Genomic DNA, 24161 nt, shown 5'->3' on the forward strand with positions numbered 1-24161 from the left:
GCCCTGGTCCAGGCCCCGCCCACCATCAGCAGAGGCTGAATCAGCAGGGTCCTTCCCCACCCACCAGAGTCGTTGTAATGGCCATGTAAGGGCAGGGTGACTACAGGTCAGCTGACAGTGGGTAAACTGGGCCTTCAGTGTCAGGGTTCAGCCCTCCCTGGCACCAGCTGAGGCCAGCGTAGACACGCCCCTGGCCAGCGCCTGTGGCCAGTGTAGACATGCCCCTGGCTGGTGCCCGTGGCAGTACCTGGGCTTTCTGGGCGACGTCCAGCACCAGCTGGAACTTCTCAGACACAGTCAAGTCTTCCTTTGGAGGTTCCTTCAGTCAAAGGGGAAAGAGAATTTTCCACTGAAATTTAGCAGTTCAGAGAAATGACTGACAGCACAGTAGGGCGCCCTCCCAGCCCCAGGGACTCTGCTGTCCCCACACAGCTCAGAGGGATGGTACGTCCCTTGGGGACCTGGTACCAGGAGGACACCCCTCTGGGCTGAGGGTGAAATCTCATCCTGTGTCCCTGACTTCAGGCACCCAACAGGAGCTGGGCAGAGCTGCCCCTGCAGTGGCTGAGCAGATTCTCCGACTCAGAGTTCACCTTCACAGCTGCCCTCCCTCACTTACAGGCAAGGAAACTGAGGCCCAGCCAATGGGAGTCCTGGTCCTGCTTGTCTCCCATTCATTAAGAGCCTCCCGAGGTTTCCTGGGTCCCAGCACTGGGCGGGCAATGGCCTGCCTCCTCCAGGCGCTTCCCCTGACCCCTTGTGCTCCACGCAAGAGACGGGCACTGAGATGTCCGACTAAGGGAGGCGTCGAGGCCTCCCTCCTGCCCATGTCGGGTGGTCCTGCCCCATGGGCCACGGTCTCCCTCTAGAGCAAACTTCTGTAAAGGGCCAGGTAGTGAATATTTTTGGCTTCCAGAGCCATGTGGTCTGTCAGCTACTCAACGGTAGTGCCAAAGCAGATGCAACAATGCGTAAATGAATGGGCGTGTCTATGTGCCAATAAAACTTTATTTACAAAGTCAGGCAGTGGGCCAGAGGTGGGTTTTTTGTTGTTGTTTTGTTTTTTTGAGACAGAGTCTTGCTCTGTTGCCTAGACTGGAGTGCAGGGGCGGGATCTCGGCTCACCGCAGCCTCCAAGAGGTGGACTCTTGAGTCTCAGATGTGACCAGGTCCACTTGTCCAGCTTATTGCTCACCACCCTACCTGGGGGGGATGTGGGGGCCACAGCGGCCCCTTGATGTCCCCCACCCTGCCATATCACATCCTTGCTGGGAAGCCTCAGCTAGGACAGGCCAGGGCCAGGCAATCTGCTCCTTGCACAGCAAACCTGGCCTAGTAAGGGGGCCGGGCTGCAGACTCCCTGGGCTCGGGGCTAGGCAGGGGCTGGCCTCCTTCCCTCCTCTTTGGGCCAGGGCAGGGCTCCCAAGAATGCCACACAGCCTCCTCCAGAGGCTTCCTGGAGCGGCGCCCACAGGCTGTGAGGCCTGATGTGATGGACACAGTCAAGAGACCCTGCGCCCTCCAGCGACCTACCACGGGCTCAGACACTTCCGGCACGATGCTCCACTGTATCCGCCAGCCCCTGGCGAACAGAAAACACACATACCTTTAAAACAGCGCCACCCAAGGCAGGGAATGGCATCAAATCTCCAGCCCTGCATGCCCAGCTGGGCTTGGAGGGAGTCCTTCTTTGCCTTTCTACGCTGCCCAATGGGGAGAAAAAGGCCCCTTGAAGCCCCCTGCTGTGAGGGCAGACAACTCCTGTCACCCCCAGCAGCCCCTTCCCTGGGGCCCTTCTGGCCACAGGGGACACACTGAAAAGTGGCCAGAGGTGTGGGGAGGGCAGCCCTTCAGCATCAGCCAGCTGGGGTGGCATCAGCAAGCGTCCGAGCTCATCCTGCCCAGTTCTGGATACCAACGACCGCTTCCAGAGTATTTAAGTGATTTCTACAAAAACATTTTCAAATGAGCCAACTGGGGCAGGCACAGAAAACCATCTAGAAACATGGTGCATAGAAGTGCAAACTTTTGAATGGCCAAGTCCAAGTAGAGAATCCCAGCTCCCCCCTCAGCCCTTGTGCAAGGCTGAGCTTCACTCCTGGGGGTAACCGCAGGCTAAGACAGGCCCAGCCATGCCAGGACTGGGGTCTGTCCCAGGCTGTGGGCTTCCAGAGCCCCCCTCAGCCTCCACAGGAAGAGGGTACTCAGAGGGGGTACAAGGAGTGACACAAGGGCCTGACTCAGGCCAGGGTTGACGTGTCGGTCACATGGGTGTGCTGTCTGCAGGAGGCTGAAACTCGTTCCCAGTCCAGCCTTCTAGCGGGTTGAGCTCTGCTGGCTTCACCCCCCCCACCCCCCGCCACTGAGGCCAAGGAGAAGTCCCTGTGACGTTCGGCGAGGTGCCGAACGGCCGTGCACTGGCTATGCTGGCTGCCCCAGGAAGGGGCTGCTGGGGGATCTGGGAACTTCCCACTACCATCTCTAGCAAACCAGGGAGGGGGCAGCCGCCCTGTCTGGGGGTCTCTGGAGGTTGTCAGGGGACCACCCCCGAAACATCCGTGCATGACATACCCAGCTGGGGTTACAGCTGTGTGAGATACAGGGAGACAGCACAGCCACACACAGGGTGGGAGAGTGGCCGGGGCAAACCGGCCCACCTACCTGGCGATGAGGTAATTGAGGGATAACCTCAGAATTGCTAGAAATAGGAACAATGGGATGGCCCAGCCGTGCCACACGGCATTCATGTACACCTGCGGGTGAGAGACGGGCGTCAGGCCCCCGACAGTGTGGTTCAGGATGAGGCGCATCCCTCCCACCTCCCCCAACCAGGCAGCCCCAGCGGGCAGACCAGGCCAACCTCCGGCTCTCCAGACACTCAGAGGGCCCGTCTGACGGGAAAGGTGGAGGAAGGGCTGCTTTCCTGGTTTAAGAGCAACAGGTGGAAGCGAGGTGTCACTCAGGGAGGTGGGAGGATAGAGAAGCATGTCCTGGGGTCAGAGGGCGGCAGCAAGTTCCACATGGGGGTCCCGCCTGCCCCGGGTGTGGCTCCCAGGCACCAGACTTGGGGCATCACCAGGACTCAGCCTGGCAGGGTGAGATGGCCAAGCACCGGCTGAGGACGAGCCAGGTCCATGCCTGGGGCCACCTTCAAGCCAGACACCATCTGTGCCCAGCATGGAGCCCGGGACATGGAGCAGAGGAGCAGACAGGGCAGGGCTGGAGGTGGGGCCTGAGGGCAGCGCCGGTCTGGGGCTCATCTCTTAGTGAAAAAGACGCGGCACAGGGGCCTCTGGGGCCCAGGTGGCAATGGCCTCCCATAGCAAAGCATCTGTGAGGGGTGGCGGGAGAAGAGGCCTTCCAGGGCCAGGGTGCAGCCGCTGCCCCAGCACCCATCCTTCATCTGTGAGTGTACAAAGTGCCCATGTCCCAGGTGGGCGGTAAGTGCCTGGGGCAGGCACAGGGCCACAGGCTTCAGGGACTTTCTGGAGAGCCTGACCCAGGCTGAGGCCATGTGGGGACCTCTCCCAAGGGGCCCACTTGGCAGGACAGAGCTGCCTTTGGGAGCACTGGATGGTGCCAAGCTGTGGACACCCCCTCTTTGGCCTGGAGGACCCAGCAACCAAGTGGGGAGCCTGTATCTTCCTCGTGCTGGAGGCATAGCCTCCACCCCAGGTCAGAGGGCTCCCCGGGAGGACCAAGTCTTGAGACACAGGTGGTGCGTCTCCTGTCCCACAGGGCAGTTCCAGGCATGGCGGCTGGCTCCCTTTCCCCAGGGCCCCAGCAATGCTGGCCCTGACGTCCTCCAATCCCTCAGGACTCATGGCGCACAGAGGCCGGGCTGGGTCCCCTTGTGCTGCCCTGCCCTTATCCGGTGCCCTGGGCCCAGGATCAAGTTCTCTGTGGCCCTCAGCAGCGCGGCCACCACACCACAGGGTGAGTGCCAAGAGGCCTTTCCCGAGGGGACTCTGGGGTCGGGGCCCTGCAGGCTAGTCCCAGGCCACGCCCCACATCTCTGGTCCTTGAAGCCACCCCCAGCTGGGCATTGGCATCACTGAACCCATTTTACAGCAGGAGAAATGAGCATGTCCCTGGGGCCTGGGGAAGCACCATGGGGGCTACCTCCCATCCCGGGACAGTGCCTGATCACGTGGCGAAGGCTGGCAGCACGTCTCCACCCACCCCACCCAGCCCCTGGAGGACCCACTCACGGTGAAGGCGATGGCAGACGTGTAGACGGAGTACCAGTCGGATAAGGCAGAGAGGTTCTTCACAAAGTTAGTGACAGGCTTGGCACCGCGCTCTGGGGACAGAGCAGACCGCAGTGGTCAGCACTGAGAGCAGGAGCCCCTAACAACATCTCCCAGGAGAGTCGGCTCGGCTCAGAATCCCAGAGTCCCCACTGCCAGGGCCCCCCAACACCGAGCAGCGTGGGCGCCATGCAGAGCTCTGGTACTCACTGAGACGCCTCATGTTTTCAGTCAACCTAAAAGAGAAGAGGAGATGGGAGCCAGGGTTAGCGCACCTACCGGCCCTGCGGTCCCCACTGCCCAGTTCCGCTGGCTCTGCAGGGGGCAGGGAGGATGTCTCAAGAGCCTGGGACCCCCTGAGCACACAGAACGGCCACGCACAGCGGCTCAGCACAGCAGGGTGTGCCAGGATGGCTCTCAGTGCCACGCCCTAAGCTGGCACTGGAAGGCAGGGGCAACTCGCCAATGAAATTGTCCCCTCGTCTCCCACCCAAGTCCCCAGAAGAGAAGACCTCAAGAGCAGGGCCTTTGCTAGCCTGGCTCCCCTGGGACCCCCAGGGCCTCTGAGTGCCTGGCAGGGGAGCCAAGGTTTACTGATCAGGCTCATGAGCCAAGGAAGGCCCCAGGCAGTGGGCAGAGCCCCCAAACCGCATCCCCACACAACGGTCACGATCCACAGCTGAGAGCAAAGTGGACGCACACAGCTCTGCTGCCCCTAAGTGGGCCTTGTGGGCCCCTGCCAGGCATGGCCCCCAGAAGGCTGGGCACAACAGACAGCTGTGCCAGGAGCTCTCGCAGATGGCTTTGGCCTATGGTGACAAAGGCTGGCCCACCCATTGAAGCTTCAGCCAGGTACCGGGGCCACGAAGGCACAGGCAGCCCAGGCTCGGCGACCCCCACCTGCGGGCGCTGAGGGGCTCCTCCGCCTCCACGGTGTTCTCCTCGGGCTGGAACCGGAAGTCCTCCACGTACTCCCCAAACCTCTCATAGAACCACTTCTGCAGGCGCGAGGACAGACCCTGGCTCCGGCGCTCTGCAGGGGGCAGCGGCCCAGTGAGGCACAGGGAACACTTGGGGGTGGGGCAGGGACATGAAGGGCCCTTATACAAGGGACTTTGAAGGCTCGGTCCTCTGAAGACACGAAGTACAAACCAATCAGCACAGAGCAGAGCTGCTCTGGCCATGAAGGCCTCACTGCGGGGTGGGGGGGTCTCTGTGCTTTTCACGCCCTGTCCCCAGCTCTCTGCCCACCCTGGGCTCTCGTCAGTGGGTAGCCTGTCCGTCCAGGCTGCAGCTGGACCCCTCAGCAGTCTGTATCAAATCCCCTTTCCACCTCCGGGCTGTCAGGAAGCGGCTGGAGGGGTCACTGCCCTGGCCCCGCATATCCTGAGCGTCAATGGACGGTGCGGTGGGAGGCTGTGTCCCGGGCTGGGGGTGCCTGGCAAGCACAGCCAACCCAGGGTGAGACACAGAGACGTCGTGCTGATGACCAGCACTGTCCACCAAAAGCCAAGACCTCTAGAAAGCGACTTCCATCACAGAAAACCAGAAGAATCCTTCGGAATGGGGGCTCAGGGAAGCAGGCGGGGCTCAGGGAAGCAGGCTGGTCCCTCCCTTCAGAAGGCCAAGGAGGAGCTGCCGGAAGCGGGTGCTGCCCTGCCACAGTTTGGGCCCTGGGACCAGAGAGCTGGTGGTCACCATACCTGGGGGGCTGCAGTCTCAGGGCAGTGGCTCAAGAGCCACAGGCCAAGGGGGCTGAGGTCTGTGTACCCTGAGGCCACCTGGGCAGGGAGGGTGGGGCCAGGGCAGGCTCCTGGGGCTTTTTCCGGCCCCCACAGCAGCCTGACAGTTTTTAAGCGGAGGGTACACGTGGGGTTGGAAAACTCATCCCAGCCATAAGCGAATCGGCCGGCTCTGTCCCACAGACTTTATTTACAGACTGAAATTTCAGGTTTATACAATGTTCTCTAGTCATGAAATGTAACCATTTAAACCTGTGAGGCCCGGGGGCAGGGCTGGAATTTGCCGACCCCCAGGTGCAGGGAAAGTGCCAGCTGCCTGCAGGGCGAGGGGCAAGATAAAGAACAGTCGCTCAGGGATGGAGGACGAGGAGAGGAAACAGGGCACACAGCCTCCCACTCCGCACCCGCAAGCCACCACGGCCCCACTGCCCACTTGGTCCCCTTCGGGAAGGCCGCCAGGGCAGCGGCAGTGACCAGCGTGGCTCTCACACTGCCATTCCACGGGGCAAGGCTGAAACAGCGAACGTGCATATTCCCCGAAGAATACACCGTCATGATTTGGTTGAGTGACTGGAAACTTGCAATGACGACTACGATGACTCACCACTCGCACAAGAGACACTAACCCAGTTCCGACGGGAGGAGACTCCCGGATGCCAGCGGGTGCCCGGGCACAGAACCAGCACCTGCCGCCCGCCCGCTGCTGAGGGTACCTGCTTCATTGTTAGCTTGGGCCTGCAGAACCAGCAGGTGACGCGCACCCGCCCGCCCGCCAGGGCGTACCTGCTCCATTGTTGGCCTGGGCCTGCCCTTTCGGGGGCTGCTGAGCCGTCTGCTCCTCGGTTCTTAGAAAGCAGGGGGAGAAGAGACAAGAGGTCTGTAAGTTCAAAGCTCCGTGCACGGTCAGGCTGCGCGAACCTCCAGGGCCCTGGTGACTGCACACCGCCCAGGAGCGCTCAGGGACAGCGGGGCTGTCTCCGGAGTCCCCACCGCTCAAACACGGGTTCCAAGCAGAGCCAGGCAAGCACAGAGTTGCCTTCCTAACAGGCACACATTTTGTTGCTAAACAACCACACAGTGGCTCTCAGCAGTCTTTTCATTCACTTTAACCCAGTTGCTCCTTTATCTTCAAGCTCAGAACACCCTCATGTCACCAACACGTCTGCTAATGAGAAGATACTGATCAACACACATGTATTTATTAGGCACCGCGCCAGGCCACAGGCTGGATGCTGCCTGCCAGCAGCCTGTGCCCAGTTCCTAGCTCAGCCTACTCCAAGACCTGCTGGGCTGGGCAGGCCACTAGATGGCCACCAGGGTCTGCTTCTGTCCCACACCCAGCCCCTCCAGCCAAGGCCCGTGAACAGGTGCAGCACAGAACCAGGCCAAGTGCTGTGTGGTTGCCCCCTGACCTTCCTAACTCAGGCTCTTGGTGGAGGGAGAGGGAGGGAGGAAGTTGGGGGAGGAGTGAACCCTGAGAAGAGAACAGAGGGCGGAGCACAGGGCAGGGCCAGGTAAGCAGACGTGGTTTTCAGGGGGCTTTGGATCCACAATGGAGAGAAGCTCTGCCGCTAACAAGTAGCCTTAAACCAAGGTGACAGAATTTTCTTAAAAACCAAAATAGAGGTTTGCATAAACAGAATTGCTGTGCTTTAATCCTGCAGCTTCAGAGCCTGTGGTGTGTGTGCATGTGTGCAGTATGTGCACACGTGTGTCTGCGTGTTTGTGTGTGCTCTCACACACCTACCCACCCTGGACAGACCACAGCCGCCCAGACCCACCCCAGATCTGCAGCAGGATGACAAGGAAAGAGGAGGTCACTCTGCCTGGGACTGCTCTTCCTTCACCCCTTCTCCACCAGGCTCCCAGAAGGTTCCTAAGTGCCGCCCCCATGTAAAGCAGGGGAGGGCCCTTCATGCTTCCAGGAGCTTCAGCTTCCACTTCCTGGGTCATAGCCTGCATGTTCCACTTCCTGGGTCACAGCCTGCATGTTCCTTTACTGTCCCCTCCCCACCTATTGCCAAGGCCAAGACTGGGCGAGACAGGGCTCCCTGCATCCTCATAGCTGACCCAGGCTGGGCACAGCTGCCACCAAGGGGCTTTGGTAAAAGATGAGGACCAGACCCTGGAGTGGGGCTGGTGGGGCAAAAGGACGGGAATCAGAACACAGGGAGCAGGGCCGAGGGGACAGCCTCAGGCCACCTTAGCCAGTGGGGGAGAAGCAGCGTCCCATGGGGGGATGGCACTGAGGTCATATGCCTGGGGACCACACCTGTCCCTGGGTCAGGTCTCTGTTGCACCTCTACATAATTAAATGTCATTTGAGCTTTGAGCTTCTGTGGATTTTCACAGAAGGTTCAGCATCAGGTACAGCACCTGCCGGGGCCCATGCACCCACTTCTGGTCTGGGAGGTTCTGCCAGGGCGGAATAGGAAAGTGAGGCCACTCCCTCCCCCACACGAGCTGGATCCCCCCACATGACCTCCTCCAGGGCACTCTGCAAGGTCATGCTGACCTGCAGGAGGCAGGCAGGGGAGAAGTGGGAGCAAGCCCATCGGATGCCCCGCCTTCCCACACACTAAACCTGAGGGTGTTGAAGGAAGCCGCCTCCTCAGGGCCAGCTAAGCTGCGACACTTGGAGTCCTAACGATGGTACTTGGCCCCTGGAGCCCTCGGAGTGGGCAGTCAGTGCTCAGCCAGGGTGAAGGTCATGGGGGCCACGGACAAAGGTGTGGTCAGTGGTGGTGGGAGGCCGAGGTGGGAGACACAGGGGGAGTCTGAGTGGGAAGGTAAGGGTAGGTTGAGTGCAGGCTAGGGGGAGGCTGAGAGTGGAGGCTGGGTAGAACCTGAGAGGGGAGGCTGAAGAACTAGATGTTGGTGGGGAGGCTGGGTGGAAACTGAGGGGGGAGGCTGAGAGCACGGAGGCTGAGGTGGAGGCCGAGGCAGGAGGCTGCTGGAGTGGAGGCTGAGTGGAAGGCCTGGGAGCCAGAGGTGAGTGGCCTGAGCTCCCTGACCTTATCCACCAGGCACCAGTTTAAACTTGTGCTGAAAGACACGGAGCCCCGTGGTGTTAGCGCTACAGGAGCGCACTGGCTTTGTAACCTGCGCTGGGGCCCTGGGTGCCCTGCTTCCTGCTGGCAGCACCGTGAGGCACAGGGCAGGGTGAGGAAGGAGGCCAGGAGTACTTGGGGGCCCCGCATGGGACCCACCACCAAGGGCACAGACGTCAGCTGTGAACGGGCCCTCTGGGAGCAGGGGCGGCACTGGCACTCCAGGACATGGAGTGGGGAGCTAGGATGGGGGAGCGGGGGCCACAGGGCACCCTGAGGGGCTGTAGTGTGGCTGGGGCAGACAGGGAGCATGGGAGCACACACAGGCAGTGCTGGGAGGGCAGGTCCTGGGAAGATCCTAAGAGGCTGGGCCGGCCCCCAGGGTGGGGTGCTAGGGCAGGATGCACAGAATGGGTCACCTGCAGGCCAGGAGGTGTCTCGGGGGCTCTGCAGGCCCCATGCCACGCCTCTCTTCAGTCGGCCTGGCCCCAGGCCTGGGGCTGGCAGGAGCACCTGCCCCAGGGTCCCCCTTTTCCAGACCACTGGAGCACAGGCAGGACCTATCCCTGGGCAGTCAGAGCCGGGCCCACCCTCACCCCCAGGCCTCTCCAGGGCTAAGGGTGACACTGCCGGGATGCTCTGGGTACAGCAGAGGCTGGAGGGGAGGTGGGGGCTGAGGAGGGCGCGGTACCTGGCCTTCAGCACCTCCTGCACCTTCTGCTCCAGCTCCATCCGCCGCTGCCGCTCCCGGTCCAGCTCCTGCCGCAGCATCTCTGCGTTGGTTTCTTCTCGAAGCTTCCGGAGCTCCTCCTCTGTGGGGAAGAGAATGGCCAGGTGACCATCGTTCATGTCCACGCAGGCCCTCTGACTCTGGGGTGCCTGACTCAGAAACAGCAGTGGGGTCTCTGCTCTGTGAGCGGACCTGAGCACCTGATCTTCCTCCAGGGTGCGGGGCGCTCACATGGCAGGGCGTGCACTGGTCCGCACCCAGCCCTTCCTCCTGGGCAGGAACTATTAACGGGGTTCCTCTTACATGACTGAGGCAAGAGCTGGGTGAAGCAAGGGTGTGAATCTCCTCACTGTCCTTCATAACGTTGAACACAGAACACAAAAGCCATTTCACCAAGTGCCGCCATGCCAAGGACACCTGTGGAGAGGTTGCTGACCGCACCCGGCCAGCCCACCACACCCACCCGGCACCTCCATGAGCTGGGCGAGGTTCTGGGACACATCAGCGGCACAGATGTGTGTCCTGGGCCAGCGGGGACAGCCCACAGCTCGAGCTGGCCAAGGAGCCTGAGAAGAGCACAGGGCGGGCCGGACACAGGGCTGCTGCAGGTAAGCCTCAGAAAAGGTGAGGTCTAAGTCAGACCTGGAGGGAATACAGCACGTTCCCGGAGACCCAGGGAAAGAGCATCCAGGCAGAGGGAGGAAGCAGGGTCAGAGGCCAGAGGTCGGAGAGACTGGAAGACTGAAGACGGAAGGGGCCAGGAGCCAGGGAGTGCAGGCAGCCTCTGGAAGTCAAGACACTTCCGCCACTTGAAGAGACAGGAGAGACAGGGGACTCTGCCTCTCTTCCGCTTCCTCTGTCCCATCCCTGCCTCCTCCTAAAACCAAGGGTGCTGGCTCACCGGAGGGCAAGTCTGAGGCCCTTGCTCCTCCCCCACTGTCCTGACCCCAGTAGCTTCCTTTCCTGTCCTGGACACCTCACCACATAACTTGGGGCCACAGGGCCAGGCCTAAGACTCCAAAATTGAGGCCAAGGGCAGTATGACAGCCTCAGACCCTGGTCCCTGCCAATATCCAGGAGCAGCCATGCAGAAACAGCAGGGGGCCGTGCCTAGGTCTGGAGCAGCCTGCGGTGGCCTGGGGTCACTGAACCCAGAAGCCAAATGTCAGTCAACCTTCCTGCCTGACAGCCACAGGCTCACAGTACCCAAGAGGGAAGAGACAGGTGCCCATATCTCACCAGCCCCACCCCCACTGGGGGTGCTGGTGGCTCACTGGATGCAGTTACTGACCAGTGAGAAAAGACTTGGATTTGCCAAGGGCCAGGATGCATTTGCTCAGTGTGGGTGTCTGGAGCTCTGCCTCACTCCCCCGCCTGCTGGCACTGGCCCTTCTCCAAATATGGTTTCCACGTCCTTCAGCATCCTGGACTCCAGAACCCCCAGGGCAGCTAAGCCCACCTGGAGAAGACCCTCCCTGTGGGGCCTGGGGGGCACTGGGCCTGTCCTCATGATCTGCCTGGTCTCGTCAGGCTGCTTCTCTCCAGAGCCGCCCTCCCCTCAGTCCTGAGAAGAAGCGTCAGGCCCTGGCACGGCTACATTTCTCCAGGGACCCAGGTCCCCAACCCGCCGATGTGGCCAGGTTCCACCACTGTGTGGGCCCGGGCTGGCCTCAGCCTGGCCCTGGAGCCCTTGGTGGGTAGGTCCATGCCCCAAGACAGGAAGACCCTGGGGACCCTTCCTCCAACAGGGGTCACTGCCCACCAGCACCCAGGAGAGCCTGGGCATCTTGGCCCATCTGAGACGGATGCCGCCCTCCCACCCCCACCCAGCCACCGCCCCGGGACCCAGTTCTCAGCCTGCTGCCCCTCCCTCGGTGTGCCTGGCAAACAGAAGTGGCTGAATCGAGGGTCGCTGGATAAACAAAGGAGGGAACCAGGCGCCCTGTCCGCAGTGTTTCTCCCCAGAGGGGAGCGTCCACCTGGCTCAGCTCCGAATTCAGAGCCAGCTGGGGAGGGTTCAGAGACAGCCATGGGGTGGCTCCTTCTCATGCCTCTGTCTTCATGTTGTGGCAGTGACTTTATCTCGTGGGAACACAGAGGTAAGATGCGTCACACTGGGCAGCGTCGCTCCCGGCCGGGCTCTTGGGTGGAGCAGGCCAAGGCCGGAGGGCTCTGGTACTTTCCCGGGCTCACTCTTGGCACCCACACACCACCTCCTCTGGTCTTGGCCTTTGCCCACGTGCCTCTCCATCCATAGGTCAGAGAGGCACTCAGGGCCCTCCCTGCATGGGTAACAGGAAACCACATTTTCCTAAATGGGGCTGCCCCCACACCCCTTCCTGGAGTCACTAAACCGTGACAGGGCGGCAGTCTCAGGCCAGGTTCCACGACGTGGCAGAGCAGTGGCCAAAGCCTGGCCCAAGGGGGCCAGTCCCAGCCCAGGGATGGATGCCGTGGAGGAGGACACGGAGCCCTCCTGGAGCCCAGCATGTCGTGGTGTGCCTGCCGTGTCACAAGCCTGGGTTCAGAGGTCACGGGGCCTCAGGCAGCCACCCCTCTTTCCACCCTGGACCTCCTGGGGTTGGGCTCTCTGCAGAGCCCAGACAAATGTGAACACCAGAGCCCTGCCATCCTCGCTGCTCAGAGCCTGATGACACCTGGCTCCCCAGTCGGCCGGCGGCACAGTCCCTTCAGCCTTGCGGACGGGGCTCCTCGGACAGTGGGGCGAGTCAGCCCATCCCAGCTTCCAGCAGAGCCAAGAGGCTTCCCACCTGTGCCCAGTGTCACTCCTGCCAGTACGAGGACACTAAGTAAACAAAACTGGCTGCAGTGGTGGAGCATTGATCTCTCGTGAGCTCTTCCCATCTCTGAGCAAATGGCTCCCTGTGAGGCCAAGCTGCTGTCTCTCCCGAGATGGGAATGATGGCCGCACGCCCCACGACGCCACCTCCCAGGACTGCCTCCCGCCCAGTGGTGACACATTCAGGTCAACTGCAGTGTGCCGAGCACAGCTGTATCTTTCCACAGGACAAAGGCGGCGCAAATCCCCCATCATCAATTTTTCTTTCTCTTCCCCGAGTAAGAAAAGAAACAGGAGGGCCGATTTCCTGCCCAGAGGAAAGCGCTGAGCTGGGCGTTCACGCATCTATGCCCCGAAAATCTGCGGCAGCTGCCAAGGTTCTGGGTCCCTTGGCCTCCGGCATGGGCCTCATCGTGCCCTGAGTAGCCACAGACACTGAGGACCCCGGGCCACCCGCGTCCACAGGCCTCCCTTGCCCCGCAGATCAGGGCCTGAGATGTCCTGCAGGGTGGGGTGGGGGCGAGGCCACATCCAGGACAGGCCACGGAGCCCCTTGGTGACCTCTGCACTTGTTTCCCGTGGCTGTTGTGAAAAATCACATAGCAGCTTAAAACAACACAAACACGTTCTCTTACAGTTCTGGTGGCAGAAGTCCAACCTGGGTCTCCCTAGGTCTCCAGCTCCCCAAAGACCCATTTCCCGCCTTTCCAGCTCCCCAAGTCCCCTGCACTCCTTGGCTCATGGCTCCTAGGGAGCAATGACATCACTGTGACCTCTGACCCCACCCTCACATGGCCACCTCTGACCTTCCTGCCACCTCCTTCTCGGGACCCTTTTGACTGTGTGACCCCAGATAATCCAGGACCATGTCCACCTCAGCGCTGTGACTCATCCTCAATTACAAGGTCCTTTCTGCCACAGGAGGCCACATGTGCAGGCTTGGGGGACACGGACGCTCTGTGGGGCCATGATTGTGCCAACAACGGTCTCCTTCGAGACAATCGAGTCGGGTGAAGGAGCCCCAGTGCCCAGGCAGGCTGGGAGCCCCTCTTCCTTCCACCTGGCATGGACTTTCCTGCCCCTAGCTGTCCCTGGGTCACACCACCACCGGAAGCCCTCCAGGAGTGAAGGGTCCCCAGTGGCCCCGAGCTCTGTCTTTTTCCCCCCCACCTCCTTGAGGCAGGAATGACACTGGGCACAGGTGGGAAGCCTCTTGGCTCTGCTGGAAGCTGGGACAGGCTAACTCGCCACGCTCTCCAAGGAGAGCAAGGCCGAGGGGACTGTGCCTCCTCCAGGAGGCGGAGAGGAGAGAGACACCTCCAGCTGTGCCCCCAAAGGCACCTGAAGCAGGATTCCCAAGTGCCACCACCGTGGCAGCCCCATCAGAAAAGTGCACAGTGAGTCTCTCTAAAGCCCCACAGAGAACAACACTGACAGAGGGGATGTTCCAGAGTCATCCATGCACCCCAGGAACGCGTGACCAAACACAGCACATCTTTTTTTTTTTTTTTTTTTGAGACGGAGTTTCGCTCTTGTTGCCCAGGCTGGAGTGCAATGGCGCGATCTCGGCTCACCGCAACCTCCGCCTCCTGGGTTCAGGCAATTCTCCTGCCTCAGCCTCCTGAGTAGCTGGGATTACAGGCACACACCACCATGCCCAGCTAATTTTTTGTATTTTTAGTAGAGACGGGGTTTCACCATGTTGACCAGGATGGTCTCGATCTCTTGACCTCGTGATCCACCCACCTCGGCCTCCCAAAGTGCTGGGATTACAGGCTTGAGCCACCGCGCCCGGCAACACAGCACATCTTAACAGCAGCACGGGGCGCCTGCTCTCCCGAGAGCCCCTACACCTGTCTCTGGCACAGACAAGTGCAAGACGTGTGTGAGCACAGAGTCCAGGCGGCAGCCACATGCACTGCAAGGGGATGGGAGGCTTCTCTGGGTGTGCGTGATACCATACCTGCCGGGGGCCAAGTCACAAGTGGAGACCCAAGGGTAGGAGCCATGGCCCAGGGCATCAGGCTACAAAGTCATGGCCCTACAGGGGCAGAGGAGCCACCACATCAGAGGCTACCGCTTGTGTGGATCCCGTGGCACTGTGTCCAGCCCAGCAAGCTGTGCCTCTTCCAGGGCCGAGTGACTGCTGTGACAGGCTGAGCACACAGCAGACCTCGTCACAGCAGCCACAGGATGGGAGGGAAGCCGGCAGGAGGCCAGAGGCCCAAAATGCCTGCCCAAGGAGTGAGTCGGACCCCTAGAACCCACGTTCCAAGGGAGCACCTGAAAAAAGAGAAATCTGTCCTTGCCTCGTGGGTTCTTATCCAGGGCCTGCTCCCCGATGCCCAGGAAAGCATGTTGGCCATCTCATCGTCAGGAAGGAACGCAAGGCGGCCTGGGTGCAGGGCACACAGGGAAACCAGGATGGCTACCCGATGGGCTGGGGCCTGCCCCCGTATCAACCCATCACAAGACCTGTCGGGCAGCAAAATATGTCAGGGCCAGGGAGAGACGGAAGGAGGCCTAGGGGACACTGTGTGCCCAGAGGGACCCTCAGACCCTCAGGCATGTAGCAGCCGGGGTCAAGCTCTAGCGTGAGGTTTAGGGACGCTCAGAAGGAAGAGCGGCTCCGGTCCTGAAGGCAGCAGGCGGCCCCGCCCATATCCAGACGGCACGGTTCCCTGCTCTCCAAGGAACGAAGCAGCATCAGCCACAGACAAGGAGCCCCCGAGACAGGACAAGAGCCTGGCGGAGTGACATACCGCACACAGAAACCTCCCACAGAGGCTAAAGGAAGTCCCAGCACAGCCAGGCTGGCTGCGCATCCACCTGCTCCAGCCTTCAGGCCTCCCCAGGGCCTGGAAGCAGACGGGCAGGGACGGCCACCTGACTGGGCACTCCGGGGCAGCCCCCAGGACGTTCTCTGATGAGTGAATGGCCACCCTGATTCAAGGGGAGGCGAAGGAGATGTGTCAGCTCAGGCCCACGCAGGCCCAGGCGGCGAGGCTGAGGCCCGGCCCTCCACCCAGCCTCGACGCCCAGCCCACAGGGAAGTTACTGGGAGGAAGGAAGGCAGCTCTGCGGCTATTTTTAAACCCGTAAAAGTAGATCTCTCAGGCAGGAGTACTCTTGGCACACGACTGATTCCACAGGCCCAGCCTCACCCAAAAATAAAAATCAAGTGATAATCTTTAAATAAAACTCCTTCCCACCAGGCCAGGGGCGCGAACTCAGAATCCACCCAGAAAGCTGCTCCCGGCCAGGCGAGGCCCCACCTGGCCACCTCTAACTTCAGACTCTCACCTGAACTCTCCCAGCCCAACGCAGCCCTGCTGCCATCACCACAGGAACTTTCTAGAAGACAGGCACGCCCTCCACTGAATCACCCGGCTGTAGGTTACACAGCAGAGCCCAGTCTACGGCTTCACCTTCGGCCACCAGCACAGAGGTGGCCCCTTCAAACTCTTCCTCCTGTGTCTCTCCCTGCTCGGGGAAAACAGATAATTCCAAGAAATGCTTGTTTTTATTCTGATGTTTGCCTGCATTTTCTCCCTGACGTTTATTTACTGCTGTGTCATCTACCACTATGTGCAGAGGGAACGTTTGCTGAACGATGAACTAACTGTCAACACTGTCTTGGCTGGTAACCAGGAAGCAGCAACCTTCCAAGCACGTCACATCCTGACGCCGTACGTAGGCTGCTGCGTACAGAGCTGGCCGACCACCGTTTTAGGTACATTTCAGGACACCTGTGCAGGATCTAAGGTAGGCAAATAATGTACCGACATTTTTACCACGTAAAAGAAACTAGGATCCCAGCCAGGGTTTTCACCCAGAGCAGCTGGTCTTCAGGAACCGATGCCTGCCTCTCCCCATGAGAGGCACGCGGCATCTGACAGCCTGTGGGCTGGACTCTGGGGCTCCGGCCCAGCCTGGAGCAGGAGACGCGTGTGCTCGACAGCACGTGCTGTCCCCACCCCCGCAACCTCCCTTTCCAACCAAGCACTCGGCACCCAGCAGCCAAACCCTCCGGGCCCCCGGTCCCTTCCCACAGCAACAGGCTCTCTGCCAAGCACCTGCTCCCTGCTAAGTGTGGGCTGGGGGCAATCAGGGACACTCCCCAACTCCACTTCCAGCCGGTGGCACTAGGCCCCAAGGCACTAGGAAGCAAAGGTGGCACAGACAAAACCGTGCCTGGGACCAAACACCAGACAGGATGGGAGCAAGGAGGTGTATCTGGAGCTCTGGGAGGTGGGCAGTGGGGCCTTAAAGGATGTGCAAAACGACATGCCTAGTGGAGGAAACAGCCTATTAGTCCATTTGTCTACCCATCCGTCCGTCTGTCCATTCGTCCATCCACTCACCTGTCTGTTCATCCACCCATCCATCCATTCATCCATTATTTACTCACCCATCTACCTAATCTACCCATTCGTTTGCCTTCTCATTGATCCATCCATCCATCCACCCACCCATCCATCCACCTACATATCCACTCACCCATCCATCTACCATCCCTTCTCCCATTCACCCCATCCATCCATCCACTCACCCATCCATCCACCATCCCTTCTCCCATTCACCCATCCATCCATCCACTCAGCCATCCATCCACCATCCCTTCTCCCATTCACCCATCCATCCATTCACTCACACATCCATCCATCTATCCACTCAGCCATCCATCCACCATCCCTTCTCCCATTCACCCATCCATCCATGCACTCACGCATCCATCCATCTRTCCACTCAGCCATCCATCCACCMTCCCTTCTCCCATTCACCCAACCATCCATCCACTCATGCGTCCATCTATCACCCACTTGTCTGTTCATCTACCCACCCATCCACCTATCATTCACCCACCCATTTACCTAATCTACCTATTCATTTGCCTACTCATTGATCCATCCATCCAATCACCCATCCAGCTACCCCACATGTCCATCCATCCACTCATCCACTTGCCCGTCCATTCATCCATCCACTCACCCATCTATCCAGCGATGCATCCATCCACCCACCCACCCACTCGTCCACCCATCTACCTATGCACTCACCCACACCCATCCATCCGTCTGTGTATACATACATACAGATATGTACTGAGCATCCAGCAGCTGCTAGGCTCTGGGCCCAAGCCCTTGGATACCACAGAGAAGCCGGCAGCTACCTTTACTCCCTCCCATATGAGTCCAGTTGGCAGAGGAGATGGACGTGACACATAAGGACCCCCTGACAGAGCTGGGACATCAGGACACGCCAAGTGCTGCACCAGTACTCTCCGTGTGCCACTACCTACAGATGAGGTGCAGAGGACAGGAAGCCATGCTGGCCCGGGGGATGTCTCACCCACTGCACACAGGACCTCGGCTGTGACGCCAGGGAGCTGGGATGTGTTCAGTAGGGCAGGACACAGCTGACTACAGAGGTCACAGAGATGGGCAGTGGGTCTCGACTTAACACTTCGCATGGAATTCAACTCTGGTACCATCCAAAGCACCTGTCAGATGATGATGCTGGGTCCAGGACGTGCAGCCATCACATAACACACAGGCAGGCATGTTCAGGCTCCCTCTCTGACTTCACCCCAGCCCCTGGGGGCAGCAGGGATGAGGCCCCCTGCTGGCAGGATCAGCGGTTTCTCCTCTGAGGTGTGAGCTCCAGGGATGGGACAGGCCAGGAACTTGGCGTGGTAGGGTCAGCTCACCTCTGTGCTCAAAGATCTGTCCTGGGCAAGGAGGGATCCCAGGGCCAAACATCCACAACGTGTAATTAAAGAGCAGGCAGATGTTCATGGGGCAATGGAAGTGATGGAGAAACAGGGACTGGGGGCCAATTTCATTTTTCCTGGGGAAATTCCATATAACACAGACATGCCACTGTAATCAGTGCTACCTGCCTTCATCTTCTGCTTGTCTGTTCCCTTCTGTAGGTCTGGGTCACCCACTCACAGTCATCACTTATTAAAGATGCCACTCGAGGGCAGAACCAGCCAACCCAGTGTCTGCCCTGGAAGTGTGATATGTTTTAGCTGTGTCCCCACCCAAATCTCATCTCGAATTCCCCTGTGTTGTTGGAGGGACCCGATGGGAAGTAACTGAAACACGGGGCAGGCCTCTCCTGCGCTGTTCTTGTGACAGTGAATGAGTCTCATGAGACCTGACGGTTTTAGAAGGAGGGTGGGGTTCCCCGCACAAGCTCTCTCTTTGCCTGCTGCCATCCATGTAAGATGTGACTGGCTCCTCCTTGACTTCTGCCATGATTGTGAGGCCTCCCCAGCCATGTGGAACTGTTAAGTCCATTAAACCTCTTTCTTTTGTAAAGTGCTCAGTCTTAGGTATGTCTTTATCAGCAGCAGGAAAACGGACTAATACAGAGTTTATCTTTTCACCACCAGAGAAACTGTAGGAGTGGAGTTTAAACGGCTTGAGTCAAGAACCACACCCACAGCCCAGGTCTGAAGGGGCAAGTCCAGAGACCTCAAGTCAACCCCACACCTAAGCCTGTCTCCAAAAGGCCTCAAATGGGCAGCCCCACCAGCAGGCAGCTGGCAGCTCCCCAGACCCTTCTGCTTCCAGAAGACTTCAATGGTAAGGAAGGTTTTCCTCACTCTGAATCATCCAGGACAGCCACCTAGAAACTTCCCTTCCCCTTCAGGACCCCTCCATTAAAGCTGTCCATTCAGAGGAAGCCCCTGCAGGCCTCCGGAAGCAGCTAGCCAACCCTCCTATCAGCTTTGTCAAGAAGACTCCCATGGGGTAAGGGCCAGCCACTCTCATCCCTGTATGTCAGGGCAGGAAAGGGAGCTTCCGGGAGCATCAGGGGCTCAGGAGGAAAAGGCGCCCTCTCTCCAAGTCACACTCTTGAGGAATCAGTGGCACTGCCCCTCTGAGTGCATCTGCCGGGAATCCACCCGTGTCTGGTGCTCTGAGAGCACCCATGCCCAGAGACGGGGATGGCAGCCTACCCTCCAGCGTGGCCAGGGAGGCATTTGCAGCCCTCCTCAGCAACACAAGACGACGAAAGGCAGTCATGGGAGGCGGTGGCTGCTACACAGCCTGGCAACCAGAGAGCCCCCAGGAAGAGAAGCCTCCTGGCCCCAAGGGTCCCCAGAAGCACTTTCCCTCCAAAATCCAAATTTGACACCACACTGCTCTGGGTAGGAGCTGCGTGTGCACCTTACCACCTGGAGAATCTCACATCCCAGATGCACGCTCATGCATGGCAACCGTGCTCAAAAAGCACCAGCAACCGACATGCATTTGGGGCTAAATCCAAATGCACGATGCTTTTCATTTATTTATGTGTTTCTTTAACAAATTTAGGCTCCTGCCTTCAGCCATGAGCCAAAATGCATTTCAACGTCACATTCTTCATTCTGTGTCGTTTCCTTACAGGAGCATTTGTACTCTTCAGTATTTAATCACCGGAGAAGGCTGCTGCACACTTGGGCCATTTCCTCTCCTCTGTGAAGAATAATACTCTGCTTTCTGAGAGAAAGCACTATAGATAATTGAATGGAATTTTAACATTGACCACTTAGCTGTTCTACAGGTCAGGGGCTGAGGTCCCAAACGGGTAAGTGCTCACAGCCACCCGTTAACCAGTGCCTGAGTAGAGAATTAGAAGCAAGGGTCCTGACTCCTGAAGACAGCTCTCCACGCCAGCACTCCCTCCTGCAGGTCAGGAGAGGTGGGGACGGCCACGGCAGCACACAGAGGTTGGCTTAGTGACAACTGGAATAGGTCTGCGAGTCCCCAGATTACACAGTGTCCTTTCTCACATTCTGTAACCTTCTGGGACTGAGATGGGAGTGAGAATGGGAGAAGGCACAGTTCTGCTGGGCAAACTCCAACTAATCTGCAATTAATCCCTCCATTCACCAAGCTCCCACTATACCCAAGACATCATGCTTGGGGTATAAAAATAAGCTCATCCTGTATCCTCCAGGTGCAGACAGCCTGGTCAGTGCTACCTGTAACTACTAACATCCTGTACCGCTGGAGACGGTACAACTATCCATCAACAGAAAACAAGTGAGGCCAGGCGCAGTGGCTCACACCTGTAATAAACTTTGGGAGGCTGAGGCAGGTGGATGGCTTGAGTCCAGGGGTTCAGGATCAGCCTGGGCAACACGGTGAAACCCTGTCTCCACATAGAAAAAACAAAAAACAAACCAGGTGTGGTGGCATGTGCCTATAGTCCCTGCTACTCAGGAGGCTGAGGTGGGAGGATTGCTTGAGCCTGGGAGGTCGAGGCTGCAGTGAGCCAAGATCATGCTACTGCATTCCAGCCTGAGTGACAGAATGAGACCTTGTCTCAAACACAAACCAAGTAAAAAACAAAACAGGGAACAAGTGACAAGTGGATGAAGCCATGCTACAGTCATGCTGTGGACACAGGTATAACCCAGAACAGGGACAGATGTGACCCGGAATGGGGACATGTGCAACCAGAGTGGGGACAGGTGTAATCCGGAAGGGGAACAGGTATAATGTGGAACACGGACAAGCGTAATCTCGAGTAGGGACAGGTGTAACCCTGAACAGGGTCAGGTGTAACCCAGAACAGAGGCAGATGTGACACAGAACAGAGATAGGTGTGACATGGAACAGGAACAGGTGTAATCTGGAATGGGGACAGGTGTAACCCAGAACAGGGACAGGTGTGACATGGAACAGAGACAGGTGTGACAAGGAACAGGGACAGGTGTGACACGGAACAGGGATATCTCTGTGTACCATTTTGGAGTGACCTACAGGATATAATGTGAGTCTGCAGAAAGTGTGAGCATCCTAACATTTATCTAAGCAGGAAGGTAAGAACCAATACACATGCCCATGTTTATAAAAATTTCAGTGGAAGAATAATGTAAAATTAGAAGAAAACTGGTTATCTACAGGGGAGGAGAGGAAACGGGGGCAGGGTGCAAGGAGAGAAACTCAACTTCTCTGACTACACCTTGACTTTGGAACCATGGAAACAATTTTAGATAGCTATACGAACAAATTTAATTTAAAAAAATTAAATTACGCCATGCATAACAGGAAAAAATTGCATCAAGTACCTGCCGATGTGATGCTAAGAACACACCATCATGTCTGTGGTACCCGGACATAACTGCATGACCTGAGTCTCTCCATGAGGAAACAGGACCAACCCAAATTGAAGACAGACTGCCAAATAACTGACCTGTGCTCTTCAAAAACATCAGTATCAGGAAACAAAGAACTACTGTTCCAGGTGAAAGGAGATGAAAGAGGCATGAAACTCATGCAACTCAGGACTCAGAACTGTCTTTTGCTACAAAGGACATTACTAGACATTAGTGCAGTGGGAATAAGGTCTCAGACCAGATACTAGCATTGTAACAATGTTCATTTCCTGATTTTGATCATTGCCCTGTAGTTAGATAAGAGAATATCCTTGCTTTTAGGAAATGCAACAAAAGCATTTGGCACTCAGGAGCATTGTGTCTGCAACTGACCATCAAGCACCTCAGGAAAAAAGAATACAAGGATGGATAAATGGATGCATGGATGGATGGACAAAGGGATGGATGGACGGATGGATGGATGAAGGGATGAAGGGATGGATGGATGGATGGATGGATGGATGGATGGATGGATAAAGGGATGGATGAATGGATGGACAGATGAAGGGATGGATAAATGGATCCATGGATGGATAAATGGATGGATGGATAGATAAGAGACGAATGTGGTAAAATATTATCCTTTGGGGAATAACTGCATGAAAAATACACAATAATTCTTTATTTTCGCAATTATTTTCGTAACTTTTCTGGAAGTCTGAAGTCATGTCAAAATTTTAAAAGAAAAGCAAAAAAGTCATCTCTAGAAATCTAAGGTGAAAAGAGATAATGAACTCACCTCCGTACTGATTTGATAACACAGCCACAAAGGAAGGGAAAAGTCCTGTGAGCGACTGTCAGACACCATAACCTGTGCCTTTCTAGTGGGACATCCCAAAGGACGAAAGAACTAGGGGCAAATACAGACTGTGTTTAGTGATCCTGTGGTGTTTGATTTTGAGACTGTGTGTATTATCAAGGGGCAAAACAAATGAGTCATGCTCATGATGATCGCTGAGAACCAGGATTTCATCAAGAGAAAGATACAATAAAAGTCCAATTAGATTACACAGACACTTAGGAGTCCTGGGTGTGAATTCCAGCAGAATTGTGTGTATGAACTCCTGAGGTCCAAGCCCTGTCCGCGAGAAGGTCCAGACACCACAGCTCACCAGCGGCCATCAGTGACCCAGGATTCTCAGAGTGTGTTGATGTCAGTTTCCACCAAAAGGAACCAGGGCTTTACTTCAGAAATGGTCAATTCCAGGACTGGGGCAGGAAACGCTGGTGATGAACGTGGGATATCTTGTCACACTGAGAGGCGAGTAATCTCTCAGAGACAACTGGGTTGTGACAAAAAAGACTCTCAAAGCCAACGGAAAGAGGCCCAGAGGTAGAACTATTTGAGCACCAACCAGATACTACCCAGAATGATCAGAACACGCCAAATATGTTTAAATTCACCATCTCATGAGAAAACCAAAAAAACACCACAAAAGGCCAACACCCTCGCTGGCGGATACTCTCAAGAGAATGCAACTCATTATTCTGAAAACTGGAAAACGGGGGGAGTCCACGTGTGCACCCTGCCCTTCATCTGTGAATGACTCCTCAGCGTCGTCAAACAGCGGGCAAAGAGAAGTTTGTTTTTTGGAAATGTGTCAGCTAACAAATGGAGAAAGAATGGCGGAGGCAGAAAAAGACCACTCTGCAGCCTCTAATGAAACAACGGCTCTGAGCAATAATCATCAAAGCCACATTAAACAGAGACCACCTTGTGGAAGCACACAGTACCGCCAACAGGGGGACCGTCCCCTGAGGGACAGCCAACCATGCCACGACCGGGAAGCACAGGGTGTGACCAAGGACCATGTGAGGCCACCTTCAGCAGAGTCCAGGGCAGGGACTGTCCAGCAGGTGACCTGGTCTACCAAGGACAAAAAACATGACGTGCAGAGAACCTGCAAGGTCAAGACCGGAGAGAGACTCCACCAAGCACAACGCACCAACCTCATCAGACTGTTCATTCAGAGAGAGCTGCAAAGCAATCATGAGACCTCGACAGGGAAATTATTTATTTATTTACTTACTTACTTACTTAGAGATGGGGCTGGGCGCGGTGGCTCACACCTGTAATCCCAGCTCTTTGGGAGGCTGATGCAGGCAGATCACCAAGATCACCTGAGGTCAATAGTTCAAGACCAGCCTGGCCAACATGGTGAAAGCCCGTCTCTACTAAAAATACAAAAATTGGCCAGGCGTGGTGGTGCATGCCTGTAATCCCAGCTACTCAGGAGGCTGAGACCAGAGAATCAATTGAACCCAGCAGGCAGAGGTTACAGTGAACTGAGATAGCATCACTGAACTCCAGCCTGGGCAACACAGTGAGACTGTATCTCAAAAATAAATAAATAAATTGGCCGGGCGTGGTGGCTCACGCCTGTAATACAAGAACTTTGGAGGCCAAGGCGGGCGGATCACCTGAGGTCGGG

The 24161-nt window shown here is 57.4% G+C and overlaps 1 protein-coding gene across 3 annotated transcripts in view; it reads right to left on the reverse strand.

Moving 5' to 3' along the window:
- GRAMD4 (GRAM domain containing 4) overlaps positions 1–24161 on the reverse strand; it is an 87953-nt gene that overhangs the window by 11259 nt on the left and 52533 nt on the right. For all 3 annotated transcript variants that reach the window (XM_032261500.1, XM_032261499.1, XM_032261501.1), the window contains exons 4-11: positions 9734–9854; positions 6776–6837; positions 5151–5283; positions 4461–4486; positions 4212–4303; positions 2662–2753; positions 1534–1582; positions 248–319 (exon numbers count right to left, since the gene is read on the reverse strand). In XM_032261500.1, the coding sequence (XP_032117391.1) occupies positions 248–319; positions 1534–1582; positions 2662–2753; positions 4212–4303; positions 4461–4486; positions 5151–5283; positions 6776–6837; positions 9734–9854 (647 nt within the window). The remainder of the gene's footprint in view (positions 1–247; positions 320–1533; positions 1583–2661; positions 2754–4211; positions 4304–4460; positions 4487–5150; positions 5284–6775; positions 6838–9733; positions 9855–24161) is intronic.

Source organism: Sapajus apella, unplaced genomic scaffold, assembly GCF_009761245.1.
Source record: "Sapajus apella isolate SASKATOON/1434 unplaced genomic scaffold, GSC_monkey_1.0 scaffold123, whole genome shotgun sequence".
Taxonomy (NCBI): Eukaryota; Metazoa; Chordata; class Mammalia; order Primates; family Cebidae; genus Sapajus; species Sapajus apella.